Source organism: Bombina bombina, chromosome 9, assembly GCF_027579735.1.
Source record: "Bombina bombina isolate aBomBom1 chromosome 9, aBomBom1.pri, whole genome shotgun sequence".
NCBI lineage: Eukaryota > Metazoa > Chordata > Amphibia > Anura > Bombinatoridae > Bombina > Bombina bombina.
The window spans coordinates 98,421,559-98,437,021 of record NC_069507.1 but is presented as its reverse complement, the minus strand read 5'-3'; the positions used below and the strand labels follow the sequence as shown (position 1 = coordinate 98,437,021).

Below are 15,463 nucleotides of genomic sequence, written 5' to 3'. Positions count from 1 at the left end.
TTATTTGGCAGTAACCCTTAACGTTCTCAGTAAATGTATTCTTGAATTGCTATTTTGTCAAAAAATCACCATTTTTTTTTTTTTTTTTCAAACTTTGGCATAGATTGGTGGTAAAATAGTTGCATGGAAAGAGTCAAAATACTCCATGTTTAATACCTTAGGTTGTGTTCTTTTAAAAAATATATATATGTGAAGGGTTAATCAGGGATTCCTGACAGATATCAGTGTTCCAATGTAACTATCGCTAATTTTTTTAAAATTTTTTTGGAAATAGCAAAGTGCTACTTGTACTTATTGCCCTATAACTTGCAAAAAAAGCAAAGAACATGTAAACATTGAGTATTTCTAAACTCAGGACAAAATTTAGAAACTATTTAGCATGGGAGTTTTTTGGTGGTTGTAGATGTGTAACAGATTTTGGGGGTCAAAGTTAGAAAAAGTGTGTTTTTTTCAATTTTTTCCTCATATTTTATAAAAATTTTTATAGTAAATTATAAGATATGATGAAAATAATGGTATCTTTAGAAAGTCCATTTAATGGCGAGAAAAACGGTATATAATATGTGTGGGTACAGTAAATGAGTAAGAGGAAAATTACAGCTAAACACAAACACCGCAGAAATGTAAAAATAGCCCTGGTCCCAAACGGACAGAAAATGGAAAAGTGCTGCGGTCATTAAGGGGTTAAAATGTTTAAAAATGTTAATTTGGGGTCTCCAGTCTTTTTGAAAAATATTGAAACTCTCTCACAAAGTTAGCTAAAGAAACAAATGATTTTATGAATGAAGTAATAATAAGTTGGTAAAAAATTGAAGACAAAGAAAAGTCATTTAGTAACTTAAAGTGGCAATTTCACATGCAAAATAAATAAGGACACTAATTGAGCTATGATTCACATTTCAAGTTATCCAAATTAAGTCCGGCAGATAAACGGTTAATATTTTGGCTTTAAATAGCCAAGGAAAACATCAGAGCAGCATCTTGAGAAAGGCCTGCACAAGGCTGAAACTAGTTGAAATTGCTGGACTGTTTTCCTTTTGGAGCACAAACACTGTTTGTTACAAGGATCTATCTACAAGGAGCAAAAAAAAAAAAAACGAATTACAACATTCTGATTGAACTCCTTTCAGGCACTAGTTTAACAGTGCTAGAGACTCCAAGACTGCAAAAAAGGAAAAAATACTGCTTAAAGAAAACTATTGTGTCGTTCTGGAATGACCCCTAAGCTGTGATTACAGACCGGATCACCTACACAATTAGGAACCGGATAAAAAAAGCTGCTAACACAGTAACCTTTCAATCCTAAGGAGATTCTGACTGCATAAAGGAACCTGGGGAAAGAGGTAACAGAAAACGCAGACAACAAGCTGCATACAAAAGAGTTTAAAGTGTTGGATGCTAACACACAGTGCAAGTATAAACACATAATAAAAGGGGCATTTCAGTGAGCCTTCGGAGCAGAAGGTGCGAGCCATATCTTTTTGCAATCCTCCAACTAAGGATAAATTATAACATTACTTATTTGTGGCTACAGCCCCACTTAATTTAAAACTTAATTTAAACTACAGAGGGAAAGACCACTTTTTTTTTTTTTTACATGATCCTAAGAGTGCACACTCTATATTGTTATCCTATATGAATGGTAATTTTATGATTGTATTTCTAGAATACTGCCTTTTTTAGCAAATAGGTTTTAAAAGAACCAATTAAATACTGTTGTATACATTAAATTTAGCAAGTAGTGATTGTGTCAATTATTCCATATTTACCTTTAGCTGATATTTATTAGCCCTCACTCTGTAAGGTTTTTTTAGTTTTAGTTTTTAACTATCAGCTTCAGAAGATAGTTGTTAGAGTGTAGTTTGGTTTCTATTATTCAGTACTATTTACCTTGCTTACATTTACAATGACTGTAACTAACTTGGAATTATTATTTCAGATTATTTAAATTTCGGTACACAGTGCAGCCAAAAAGGCCAGTTAAATACTTGGTTGTACTGGGAAACTTATTAGTAGTATAACTAGCAAGGTTCTTGTGCCACTTCATAGATCATTAGTTAGGCTTAATTTGGAATACTGTGAACAGTTCTGGAGACCATATATCCAGTAGGATATAAATAAACTAGAAATTGTCCAAAGGAGGGCTACTAAATTGGTACACAGTCTAAAATATAAACAGACAAAGAAAGACTCTGACATGATAGAAACCTTCAAGTATATGAAGGGACTTAATAAAATGGAAGCTGAAAGCATTTTCCCCAAAAAAATAGATTCAAGAGAAATATGAGGAAGCATTTTGTTTACAGAAAGGGTGGTGGATTAATGGAATAAACTTCCAATTGAGGTAGTAAACACAAAGACTGTAAGATAAATAAAAAATGCCTAGGACATGCATAAGGCTATCCTAAAAAAAACAGTATCTTGTAATATGGGTAGACTTGATGGGCCTTTTGGTTTTTATCTACCGTCAAATTCTATGTTTTAATGTAAGAGGAGTGGCAAGGACATTAGAACCATGTGGATATACCAAAATTAATATATATATATATATATATATATATATATATATATATATATATATATATATATATTGGGTTCAAGCAGAGTGACAAAGTGGGAAGCAATTGCTAGCTTTATGGGCTATATGGTTAAGGTGGAACAATTATTCATACCTTTACCAAAGATAAATTCAACTGGTGGTGCAGACCCTTAAAAAATATATATCAAGAAAATTAAAAGAAAGAGATGGAAATAAAAAAATATTTATTTCCAAAAAGATAGGGACTTCAGCACTCTTTTCAAAATTGTGCAGCTCCAACTTCAAGTTAAACAACTTAACACTTTATTGACATATAGTCACACCAATATGTAGCGGCTCCCGCCACTGCAGCGACCGCGACTGCAGGCTGAAAAATGAACCCCGTGTGTTGAAACATCTTTCTTAACAGGGTCTCTAATTTCTTATCCATGGGTTCCTTAAACGACAAACTATCCTCAAGCGGTATAGTGGTGCGCTTAGCAAGCGTGGAGATAGCTCCGTCTACCTTAGGGACAGATCCCCACAACTCTAGCTGTAACCGGAAACAATTTTCTAAACCAAGAAGAAGGGGAAAAAAGATGATCAAAGCATCTCCCATTCATTCTTAATAATATTCGTCTGGGGCACTACCTTGTCCTCATAAACCTTATCGAGCTTAGGAATAGAAGGTTCCTCTGGTAACTTCGGTTCCAGAACCTCTAGAGTAGCCAACACCTCTTAATAAAAAGCGTAAGTTCTCCATCCTAAACCTAAAGTCTGGTTCCTCCGCAACCGGAGGTTTAGAAGCCGCAGATTCAGACCCAGAGAGAGTCCTCCAAAGTATCAGAATCCTCTGCATCAGCGGATAATCTAGTCTCAGATACATCCGATGGAGTAGATGACCCCTGGGAAGGATAGCAATGTTTAACCTTTTGCTTGCGCTTAGCCTGGCGAGGTAAAGCTCTAAAGACTGCAGACACCGCTGTTTGCAACTGCTCAGCAAAATCAGGCAGCATCATGGCCCCTCCCGCTGGAGGATTAGAAGTGGATTGGGGAGCTGCATGTGTAATCTGAGATGAATGTAGGAAACGTACCTCGCGGGACGGAGAGCCCTCAGAAGTGGACGGCTCAGTGGAACTAAACATCTTATTTCTTTTAGATAACACTATTTTATCAAGACAAGTGGAACATAGTTGAACAGGCGGATAATACTGAAACCGCCTCACAATAAACACAGGCATTAGATTTAGATAAAGAGGGAGTATCTTCTAACATATCAGAGTCCTCCATAGCTTGCGCTATGTGGACTTTAACAGGATTTCATGTGGACTTTAACAGGATTTAAATGGCACCTTTATACTTCCAATGGCCGGGGCACTCACCACCTCCTATGACCCAGGCCCACAGAGAAAATCGCTTTCGTCTCCTGCAACCGACGGTCAGGAAAGGAAGAGGAAAAAGCCACACCCAGTCACATGGAGTGCCGTGCAGGACCATCCCTGCAGCCAAGAAAAACATAATTTATGCTTACCTGATAAATTCCTTTCTTCTGTTGTGTGATCAGTCCACGGGTCATCATTACTTCTGGGATATAACTCCTCCCCAACAGGAAATGCAAGAGGATTCACCCAGCAGAGCTGCATATAGCTCCTCCCCTCTACGTCAGTCCCAGTCATTCGACCAAGAATCAACGAGAAAGGAGTAACCAAGGGTGAAGTGGTGACTGGAGTATAATTTAAAAGATATTTACCTGCCTTAAAACAGGGCGGGCCGTGGACTGATCACACAACAGAAGAAAGGAATTTATCAGGTAAGCATAAATTATGTTTTCTTCTGTTATGTGTGATCAGTCCACGGGTCATCATTACTTCTGGGATACCAATACCAAAGCAAAAGTACACGGATGACGGGAGGGATAGGCAGGCTCATTATACAGAAGGAACCACTGCCTGAAGAACCTTTCTCCCAAAAATAGCCTCCGAAGAAGCAAAAGTGTCAAATTTGTAAAATTTGGAAAAAGTATGAAGCGAAGACCAAGTTGCAGCCTTGCAAATCTGTTCAACAGAGGCCTCATTCTTAAAGGCCCAAGTGGAAGCCACAGCTCTAGTGGAGTGAGCTGTAATTCTTTCAGGAGGCTGCTGTCCAGCAGTCTCATAGGCTAAACGTATTATGCTACGAAGCCAAAAAGAGAGAGAGGTAGCAGAAGCTTTTTGACCTCTCCTCTGTCCAGAATAAACGACAAACAGGGAAGAAGTTTGGCGAAAGTCTTTAGTTGCCTGCAAGTAGAACTTGAGGGCACGAACTACATCCAGATTGTGTAGAAGACGTTCCTTCTTTGAAGAAGGATTTGGACACAAGGATGGAACAACAATCTCCTGATTGATATTCCTGTTAGTGACTACCTTAGGTAAGAACCCAGGTTTAGTACGCAGAACTACCTTGTCTGAGTGAAAAATCAGATAAGGAGAATCACAATGTAAGGCTGATAACTCAGAGACTCTTCGAGCCGAGGAAATAGCCATTAAAAACAGAACTTTCCAAGATAACAATTTTATATCAATGGAATGAAGGGGTTCAAACGGAACACCCTGTAAAACGTTAAGAACTAAGTTTAAACTCCATGGCGGAGCAACAGCTTTAAACACAGGCTTGATCCTAGCTAAAGCCTGACAAAAGGCCTGGACGTCTGGATTTTCTGACAGACGCCTGTGTAACAAGATGGACAGAGCTGAAATCTGTCCCTTTAATGAACTAGCTGATAAACCCTTTTCTAACCCTTCTTGTAGAAAAGACAATATCCTAGGGATCCTAACCTTACTCCAGGAGTAACGTTTGGATTCGCACCAGTATAGGTATTTACGCCATATTTTATGGTAAATCTTTCTGGTAACAGGCTTCCTAGCCTGTATCAGGGTATCAATAACCGACTCAGAAAAACCACGTTTTGATAAAATCAAGCGTTCAATTTCCAAGCAGTCAGCTTCAGAGAAGTTAGATTTTGATGTTTGAATGGACCCTGTATCAGAAGGTCCTGTCTTAGAGGTAGAGACCAAGGCGGACAGGATGACATGTCCACTAGATCTGCATACCAAGTCCTGCGTGGCCATGCAGGCGCTATTAGAATCACTGATGCTCTCTCCTGTTTGATTTTGGCAATCAATCGAGGAAGCAGCGGGAAGGGTGGAAACACATAAGCCATCCCGAAGTTCCAAGGTGCTGTCAAAGCATCTATCAGAACCGCTCCCGGATCCCTGGATCTGGACCCGTAGCGAGGAAGTTTGGCGTTCTGGCGAGACGCCATGAGATCTATCTCTGGTTTGCCCCAACGTCGAAGTATTTGGGCAAAGACCTCCGGATGAAGTTCCCACTCCCCCGGATGAAAAGTCTGGCGACTCAAGAAATCCGCCTCCCAGTTCTCCACTCCCGGGATGTGGATTGCTGACAGGTGGCAAGAGTGAGACTCTGCCCAGCGAATTATCTTTGATACTTCCACCATTGCTAGGGAGCTTCTTGTCCCTCCCTGATGGTTGATGTAAGCTACAGTCGTGATGTTGTCCGACTGAAACCTGATGAACCCCCGAGTTGTTAATTGGGGCCAAGCCAGAAGGGCATTGAGAACTGCTCTCAATTCCAGAATGTTTATTGGAAGGAGACTCTCCTCCTGATTCCATAGTCCCTGAGCCTTCAGAGAATTCCAGACAGCGCCCCAACCTAGTAGGCTGGCGTCTGTTGTTACAATTGTCCAGTCTGGCCTGCTGAATGGCATCCCCCTGGACAGGTGTGGCCGAAAAAGCCACCATAGAAGAGAATTTCTGGTCTCTTGATTCAGATTCAGAGTAGGGGACAAATCTGAGTAATCCCCATTCCACTGACTTAGCATGCACAATTGCAGCGGTCTGAGGTGTAGGCGTGCAAAAGGTACTATGTCCATAGCCGCTACCATTAAGCCGATCACCTCCATGCATTGAGCTACTGACGGGTGTTGAATGGAATGAAGGACACGGCATGCATTTTGAAGCTTTGTTAACCTGTCTTCTGTCAGGTAAATCTTCATTTCTACAGAATCTATAAGAGTCCCCAAGAATGGAACTCTTGTGAGAGGAAAAAGAGAACTCTTCTTTTCGTTCACTTTCCATCCATGCGACCTTAGAAATGCCAGAACTAACTCTGTATGAGACTTGGCAGTTTGAAAGCTTGAAGCTTGAATTAGAATGTCGTCTAGGTACGGAGCTACCGAAATCCCTCGCGGTCTTAGTACCGCCAGAAGGGCACCCAGAACCTTTGTGAAGATTCTTGGGGCCGTAGCCAATCCGAATGGAAGAGCTACAAACTGGTAGTGCCTGTCTAAGAAGGCAAACCTTAGATACCGGTGATGATCTTTGTGGATCGGTATGTGAAGGTAAGCATCTTTTAAATCCACTGTGGTCATGTACTGACCCTTTTGGATCATGGGTAAGATTGTCCGAATAGTTTCCATTTTGAACGATGGAACTCTTAGGAATTTGTTTAGAATCTTTAAATCTAAGATTGGCCTGAAAGTTCCCTCTTTTTTGGGAACCACAAACAGGTTTGAGTAGAACCCTTGTCCTTGTTCCGACCGCGGAACCGGATGGATCACTCCCATTAACAACAGATCTTGTACACAGCGTAGAAACGCTTCTTTCTTTATCTGGTTTGTTGACAACCTTGAGAGATGAAATCTCCCTCTTGGGGGAGATAATTTGAAGTCTAGAAGGTATCCCTGAGATATGATCTCTAGTGCCCAGGGATCCTGAACATCTCTTGCCCAGGCCTGGGTGAAGAGAGAAAGTCTGCCCCCCACTAGATCCGGTCCCGGATCGGGGGCTCTCGGTTCATGCTGTCTTTGGGGCAGCAGCAGGTTTCCTGGCCTGCTTGCTCTTGTTCCAGGACTGGTTAGGCTTCCAGCCTTGCCTGTAACGAGCAACAGCTCCTTCCTGTTTTGGTGCAGTGGAGGTTGATGCTGCTCCTGTCTTGAAATTCCGAAAGGGACGAAAATTAGACTGTCTAGCCTTAGCTTTGGCTTTGTCTTGAGGTAGGGCGTGGCCCTTACCTCCTGTAATGTCAGCGATAATTTCTTTCAAACCGGGCCCAAATAAAGACTGCCCCTTGAAAGGTATATTAAGTAATTTGGACTTAGAAGTAACATCAGCTGACCAGGATTTTAGCCACAGCGCCCTACGTGCCTGTATGGCGAATCCTGAGTTCTTAGCCGTAAGTTTGGTTAAATGTACTACGGCCTCCGAAATGAAAGAATTAGCTAGTTTAAGGACTCTAAGCCTGTCCGTAATGTCGTCTAGCGTAGATGAACTAAGGTTCTCTTCCAGAGACTCAATCCAAAATGCTGCCGCAGCCGTAATCGGCGCGATACATGCAAGGGGTTGCAATATAAAACCTTGTTGAACAAACATTTTCTTAAGGTAACCCTCTAATTTTTTATCCATTGGATCTGAAAAAGCACAGCTATCCTCCACCGGGATAGTGGTACGCTTAGCTAAAGTAGAAACTGCTCCCTCCACCTTAGGGACCGTTTGCCATAAATCCCGAGTGGTGGCGTCTATTGGAAACATCTTTCTAAATATTGGAGGGGGTGAGAACGGCACACCGGGTCTATCCCACTCCTTAGTAACAATTTCAGTTAGTCTCTTAGGTATAGGAAAAACGTCAGTACTCGCCGGTACCGCAAAGTATTTATCCAACCTACACAGTTTCTCTGGTATTGCAACGGTGTTACAATCATTGAGAGCTGCTAAGACCTCCCCTAGTAATACACGGAGGTTCTCCAATTTAAATTTAAAATTTGAAATATCTGAATCCAATCTGTTTGGATCAGAACCGTCACCCACAGAATGAAGCTCTCCGTCCTCATGCTCTGCGAGCTGTGACGCAGTATCAGACATGGCCCTAGTATTGTCAGCGCACTCTGTTCTCACCCCAGAGTGATCACGCTTGCCTCTTAGTTCTGGTAATTTAGACAAAACTTCAGTCATAACAGTAGCCATATCTTGTAATGTTATCTGTAATGGCCGCCCAGATGTACTAGGCGCCATAATATCACGCACCTCCCGGGCGGGAGATGCAGGTACTGTCGCGTGAGGCGAGTTAGTCGGCATAACTCTCCCCTCGCTGTTTGGTGAAATTTGTTCACATTGTACAGATTGACTTTTATTTAAAGTAGCATCAATACAGTTAGTACATAAATTTCTATTGGGCTCCACCTTGGCATTGGAACAAATGACACAGATATCTTCCTCTGAGTCAGACATGTTTAACACACTAGCAATAAACTTGCAACTTGGTTATAATCTTTTTTAGCAAAAACGTACTGTGCCTCAAAGAGGTACTAAACGATTAAATGACAGTTGAAATAATGAACTGAAAAACAGTTATAGCATCAAACTTTAAAACAACACAACTTTTAGCAAAGGTTTGTTCCCATTAGTAAAATGACAATAATTAAATTTGACATAAAAATTACAGAGCAACGTTTTTATTCACAGTCAATATAAAATTCTCACAGCTCTGCTGAGAGAATCTACCTCCCTCCAAAGAAGTTTGAAGACCCCTGAGATCTGTCAGAGATGAACCGGATCATGCAGGAAAAAGGAGTAACTGACTGGAATTTTTTGATGCGTAGCAAAGAGCGCCAAAAACGGCCCCTCCCTCTCCCACACAGCAGTGAAGAGAAACGAAACTGTCACAATTAAAAGCAAACAACTGCCAAGTGGAAAATAATGCCCAAATATTTATTCACACAGTACCTCAGCAATGTAAACGATTCTACATTCCAGCAAAAACGTTTAACATGATAAAAACTTAATAAAATGATTAGTGACTTTTAACAGAGTAGTTCCGGTGAAATACCATCCCCAGACTACTGAAGTGTATACATACATGTCATTATAACGGTATGGCAGGATTTTCTCATCAATTCCATTCAGAAAATAAAAACTGCTACATACCTCAATGCAGATTCATCTGCCCGCTGCCCCCTGATCTGAAGCTTTTACCTCCCTCAGATGGCCGAGAACAGCAATATGATCTTAACTACTCCGGTTAAAATCATAGTAAAAAACTCTGGCAGATTCTTCCTCAAACTCTGCCAGAGAAGTAATAACACGCTCCGGTGCTATTGTAAAATAACAAACTTTTGATTGAAGTCATAAAAACTAAGTATAATCACCATAGTCCTCTCACACATCCTATCTAGTCGTTGGGTGCAAGAGAATGACTGGGACTGACGTAGAGGGGAGGAGCTATATGCAGCTCTGCTGGGTGAATCCTCTTGCATTTCCTGTTGGGGAGGAGTTATATCCCAGAAGTAATGATGACCCGTGGACTGATCACACATAACAGAAGAAAAGCGAGCCAAATAAACAGGCTGCACAGTAATTCAAGGAAGGAAAAGCCTGACTGTTCCACATTGCCCAAGCCACATCTCACACATGTCGCAGCAAAACACAATAAAGCAATCATGTATACATCCCCCCGTTCAATAATCACCTTCCGGAGATATTAACCCTTGATTCTATACAGATAAAAGGAGCCACACTGTGACCCTGTCTTCTTGCGTTATCATTACATATATAAAAAATGAAACAATCTTACCAGAATAAAGGCCGTGGAACAGGAACAGGGCCTCTCAAGTTTTTGCTTCTGACATTAACTTGAGTGAAGAAAGCAGGCAGCAAAACGTGTCAACGCTGATTGCTTAGGGTGCTGTTAATATGAGTCGGGATGGTTTCGCAGAAAGACTCTCCCTCCAACTCACTGAGAGGCTGACAGGATTATTTAAAACTCCAGTCCCATCTTGAAGAGTACTACCCTTCATAAGAGACTACTCTGAAATTTCTGATGCTTCTCTGCCAACCCCCTGTGACGAAAGGCAAAGAATGACTGGGGGATGAGGGGAGTGGGGGAGGTATTTAAGCCTTTGGCTGGGGTGTCTTTGCCTCCTCCTGGTGGCCAGGTTCTGTATTTCCCACAAGTAATGAATGAAGCCGTGGATTCTCCTCATATTAGATGGAAACAGTCTTTTGATAATGAATTCCACTGTTTTAAAAAAAAAAAAAAAAATTAACTTGTGATATGCTCTTAGAGCAGTCTTGTAAAGCAATGCACTGCCATAAACATAGTCTCTGTTTAAGAAAGATTTTAATTTAAAAAAAAGTGTGACATTATCAGTCTCGATTTCAAAACCTTACCCAGAATCACCTGATGCTGATTTTTTTGTATTTTTTTTTTTAGGAAAACCAATGCTTTGACTTGGCAATATAACCAGGGCCAGATTTATAATAAGGCAGAGCAAGCATGTGCCTACAGGCGCTCACCATATAGGGGCGCCTGTCTCTGTCTATTATAAATACTGGTTAGCCGGCCATCCCTGTTAAGGTCGCCACGAGTATTACACACAAGTGGCATCCGTCTTCCCCTGCGCCTGCTTCCGGGGGCCTTAGCAAAGATGGCCACCACACATGTGCGGTGCTGTTATTTAACTGTAGGGGCCATCTATGTTAAGGTTGCCAGTACAGTGGTGAATGGGGTGTGCTTTAGGTTTTGGTGCCTACAGGCACATCGGCTGTAAATCCGGCCCCCAGTATATCTAAATGAGCTATGCAACAAATTATTCTATTCCACTTTATACAGTGGAATTTTTGTCTCTTACCATTTCTTTGTAACTGGTTTATATTAACAACAAAGAGAATATTTATAAAAGCATGAGCATTTAAGGTTGAAAATGCCCAACGATGAACAGTTTACTACAATATTACAATTATACAGTTACTGTTGAATTTTATAAACTGAAACATAGCTATGCCATTTGGTCAATGTGTTTGTTGCTGAACACTGACTGATAAATGATGATTATGCTACAAAAGTTAACAAGCATGTTATTCTGAATCAATAGTAAACCATTTCAATGATCCTAAGGTCTTAGAATGTTCATAATACCAATGTAAAATTGTGCTCATAACTATAATAATACACTATCCATGTAATGCCTATCAATGTATTCATATATTAGCACGGTTTGCCTGAGAAGTGTACATTTAAAGGGACATTATAAACTAAATAAATGCTAGCCATAATGATGCATTCAAAGCAAATATTATCTTGTAAATAATAGGCATAACAAAAATAAACAAAACTATGCAATATCTGTTTAAAAGTTGAACAAATAACAGTAAAATGTCTCCATAAAGCAGTGGGCACCCCCATGTTGAAACCTAGGTTGTTCTCTTCTCTCTAGTACTGAGGTTAGTTGGGGATACATAAAAGTGCAAAACCAACAAAAAAAATTGTTAGAGCATTTCATATAACTATCTGTTTAGTCTTTTTTGTAGTTGTAATGTTACACTATTTTGTAGTTTCTCTATTTCATTTGCATTTGTTTGTCCCGGATGCATTTTCTAAAGTTTAACCCCTTAATGACCGAGGACGTACGCCATACGTCCTCAGAAAAAAGGCAGTTAACGCCTGAGGACGTATGGCATACGTCCTCGGTTTGGAAAGCAGCTGGAAGCGATCCTCATCGCTTCCAGCTGCTTTCCGGTTATTGCAGGATGCCTCAATATCGAGGCATCCTGCAATAACAATTTTTACCCCTCCGGTGCAGAGAGAGCCACTCTGTGGCCCTCTCTACACCGGACATCGATGGCCGCAATCGTTGGTGGGTGGGAGCTGCAGTGGGAGGCGGGTGGGCGGCCATCGATGGTTGCTGACACACAGAGGGGGGCGGGATCGGGGGCGGCAAAGTCAGGGGCGCGCACAGACACGCGCGCGTGCACGGGGGGCGGCGGGCGGGCGCGTGCACGGAGAGGGAGCGGGTGGGAACCACTTACACTACACTATGTAAGTTGGAGGAAGAGGGGGAATACATGCCCCAAAAAAAGTAATCTAAGGGATCTGGGAGGGGGTGGGGGTAGGGGTTGGTCGTGGGGAAGCTACACTACAGAAAACCATAGAAAAATAAAATAAAAAACAGAAAATATATTGTAAACTGGGTACTGGCAGACAGCTGCCAGTACCCAAGATGGCCCCCAATAATGCAGAGGGGGGGTTAGAGAGCTGTTTTGGGGGGGATCAGGGAGGTTGGGGGCTAAGGGGGGATCCTACAAAGCATATGTAAATATGCTAAAGATTTTTTTTTTTTTTTTTTTTTAAAAAACACGTTTATTTTAGTACTGGCAGACTTTCTGCCAGTACTTAAGATGGCGGGGACAATTGTGGGGTGGGGGAGGGAAGGGAGCTGTTTGGGAGGGATCAGGGGGTCTGATGTGTCAGGTGGGAGGCTGATCTCTACACTAAAGCTAAAATTAACCCTGCAAGCTCCCTACAAACTACCTAATTAACCCCTTCACTGCTAGCCATAATACACGTGTGATGCGCAGCAGCACTTAGCGGCCTTCTAATTACCAAAAAGCAACGCCAAAGTCATATATGTCTGCTATTTCTGAACAAAGGGGATCCCAGAGAAGCATTTACAATTATTTGTGCCATAATTGCACATGCTGTTTGTAAATAATTTCAGTGAGAAACCTAAAATTGTGAAAAATTTAGCGTTTTTTTTTAATTTGATCGCATTTGGCGGTGAAATGGTGGCATGAAATATACCAAAATGGGCCTAGATCAATACTTGGGGTTGTCTACTACACTACACTGAAGCTAAAATTAACCCTAGAAGCTCCCTACATGCTCCCTAATTAACCCCTTCACTGCTGGGCATAATACACGTGTGGTGCGCAGTCGCATTTAGCAGCCTTCTAATTAGTAAAAAGCAAAACCAAAGCCATATATGTCTGCTATTTATGAACAAAGGGGATCCCAGAGAAGCATTTACAACCATGTATGCTATAATTGCATATGTTTTTTGTAAATAATTTCAGTGAGAAACCTAAAGTTTGTGAAAAAGTTAACAATTTTTTTTATTTGATCGCATTTGGCGGTGAAACGGTGGCATGAAATATACCAAAATGGGCCTAGATCAATACTTGGGGTTGTCTACTACACTACACTGAAGCTAAAATTAACCCTAGAAGCTCCCTACATGCTCCCTAATTAACCCCTTCACTGCTGGGCATAATACACGTGTGGTGCGCAGTCGCATTTAGCAGCCTTCTAATTAGTAAAAAGCAAAACCAAAGCCATATATGTCTGCTATTTATGAACAAAGGGGATCCCAGAGAAGCATTTACAACCATGTATGCTATAATTGCATATGTTTTTTGTAAATAATTTCAGTGAGAAACCTAAAGTTTGTGAAAAAGTTAACAATTTTTTTTATTTGATCGCATTTGGCGGTGAAACGGTGGCATGAAATATACCAAAATGGGCCTAGATCAATACTTTGGGATGTCTTCTAAAAAAAAATATATACATGTCAATGGATATTCAGGGATTCCTGAAAGATATCAGTGTTATAATGTAACTAGCGCTAATTTTGAAAAAAAGTGGTTTGGAAATAGCAAAGTGCTACTTGTATTTATGGCCCTATAACTTGCAAAAAAAGCAAAGAACATGTAAACATTGGGTATTTCTAAACTCAGGACAAAATTTAGAAACTATTTAGCATGGTTTTTTTTTGGTGGTTGTAGATGTATAAAAGATTTTGGGGGTCAAAGTTAGAAAAAGTGTGTTTTTTTCCATTTTTTCCTCATATTTTATAATTTTTTTTATAGTAAATTATAAGATATGATGAAAATAATGGTATATTTTGAAAGTCTATTTAATGGCGAGAAAAACGGTATATAATATGTGTGGGTACATTAAATGAGTAAGGGGAAAATTACAGCTAAACACAAACACCGTAGAAATGTAAAAATAGCCTTGGTCCCAAACGGACAGAAAATGGAAAAGTGCTGTGGTCATTAAGGGGTTAAAGGGACAGGAAACCCACATTTTCGTATTTTGTGATTCAAATAGAGCATGTGATTTTACAATGTACTTCTATTATCAAATGTGTTCATTCCTTTGCTATCCTTTGTTGAAAAGGATACCACGGTAGGCCTAGGAGCTGCTGATTGGTGGCTGCACATATATGCCTTATGTTATTGGCTCACCCTATGTGTTCAGCTAGCTCACAGCAGTGCATTGCTGCTTTTTTCACAAATGATACCAAGAAAATGAAGCAGGTTAGAAGTCAATTAGGAAGTTGTTTAAAATGTTATTCTCTGAATCAAAGGGAAAAATATAATTTAATGTCCCTATTAAAGACAGTCAGAACATGCTGGTAGCTGCAAGGTTAAGGAAAGCATATTCTATTATTTGTGTGAACCAAAGTTTCTTGGCTTTAATTAATGCTATTTTGTGTTTCTGTTATCACAATGTTTTTGTTTATATCAACAAGAATGTAGTATAATTACCTTACCACCGTGGGATACAGTTCGGAAGTGTATATATACACTACATTGAAGGCTGCGCTGACAGACAATTTACCAAATAATGCAAGTGTTGTCGGCGTTAGGAAAAAACCTAAAAAAATAAAGAATTTGGTTACTCTTAAAGCATAGCACACACATTAAACACAGTAAATAACAGCATATGTGGTTTATTTTTCTTCTTCTGACATAGAGTTCTGCTCATCAGTTCAATTGCAGCATATTACACTAAATAGGCATGTCCAAAAATGGTGCTCTGACAAAATGCAGAAGGACATTTGGCAGAAGGACATTTGGCAGACGGACATTTGGCTGACAGACAGAAAGCTAAAGAATGTTCCGATTTCGGCCGAGGGCAGATACGTTCCAGAGTGCTCTGTTCTAATCAGAGCCTCGGGCGCCGCAACTGCCTCTGGGAACCTTACCATGGGTCCCAGGCCGCACGTCTTGTAATTCTCTGTCTGGGAAATTATCTATCTATCTATCAAATCTATCTATTTATCTATCAAATCTATGTATCTATCGTATCTATCAAATGTATCTATTGCAT

The 15,463-nt window shown here is 40.5% G+C and overlaps 1 protein-coding gene across 1 annotated transcript in view; it reads right to left on the bottom strand.

Annotated features, from left to right (window-relative positions):
• LOC128639980 (solute carrier family 22 member 15-like) overlaps positions 1–15,463 on the bottom strand; it is a 747,078-nt gene that overhangs the window by 149,234 nt on the left and 582,381 nt on the right. The window contains exon 9 of the mRNA XM_053692271.1: positions 14,899–15,007. Within this exon, the coding sequence (XP_053548246.1) occupies positions 14,899–15,007 (109 nt within the window). The remainder of the gene's footprint in view (positions 1–14,898; positions 15,008–15,463) is intronic.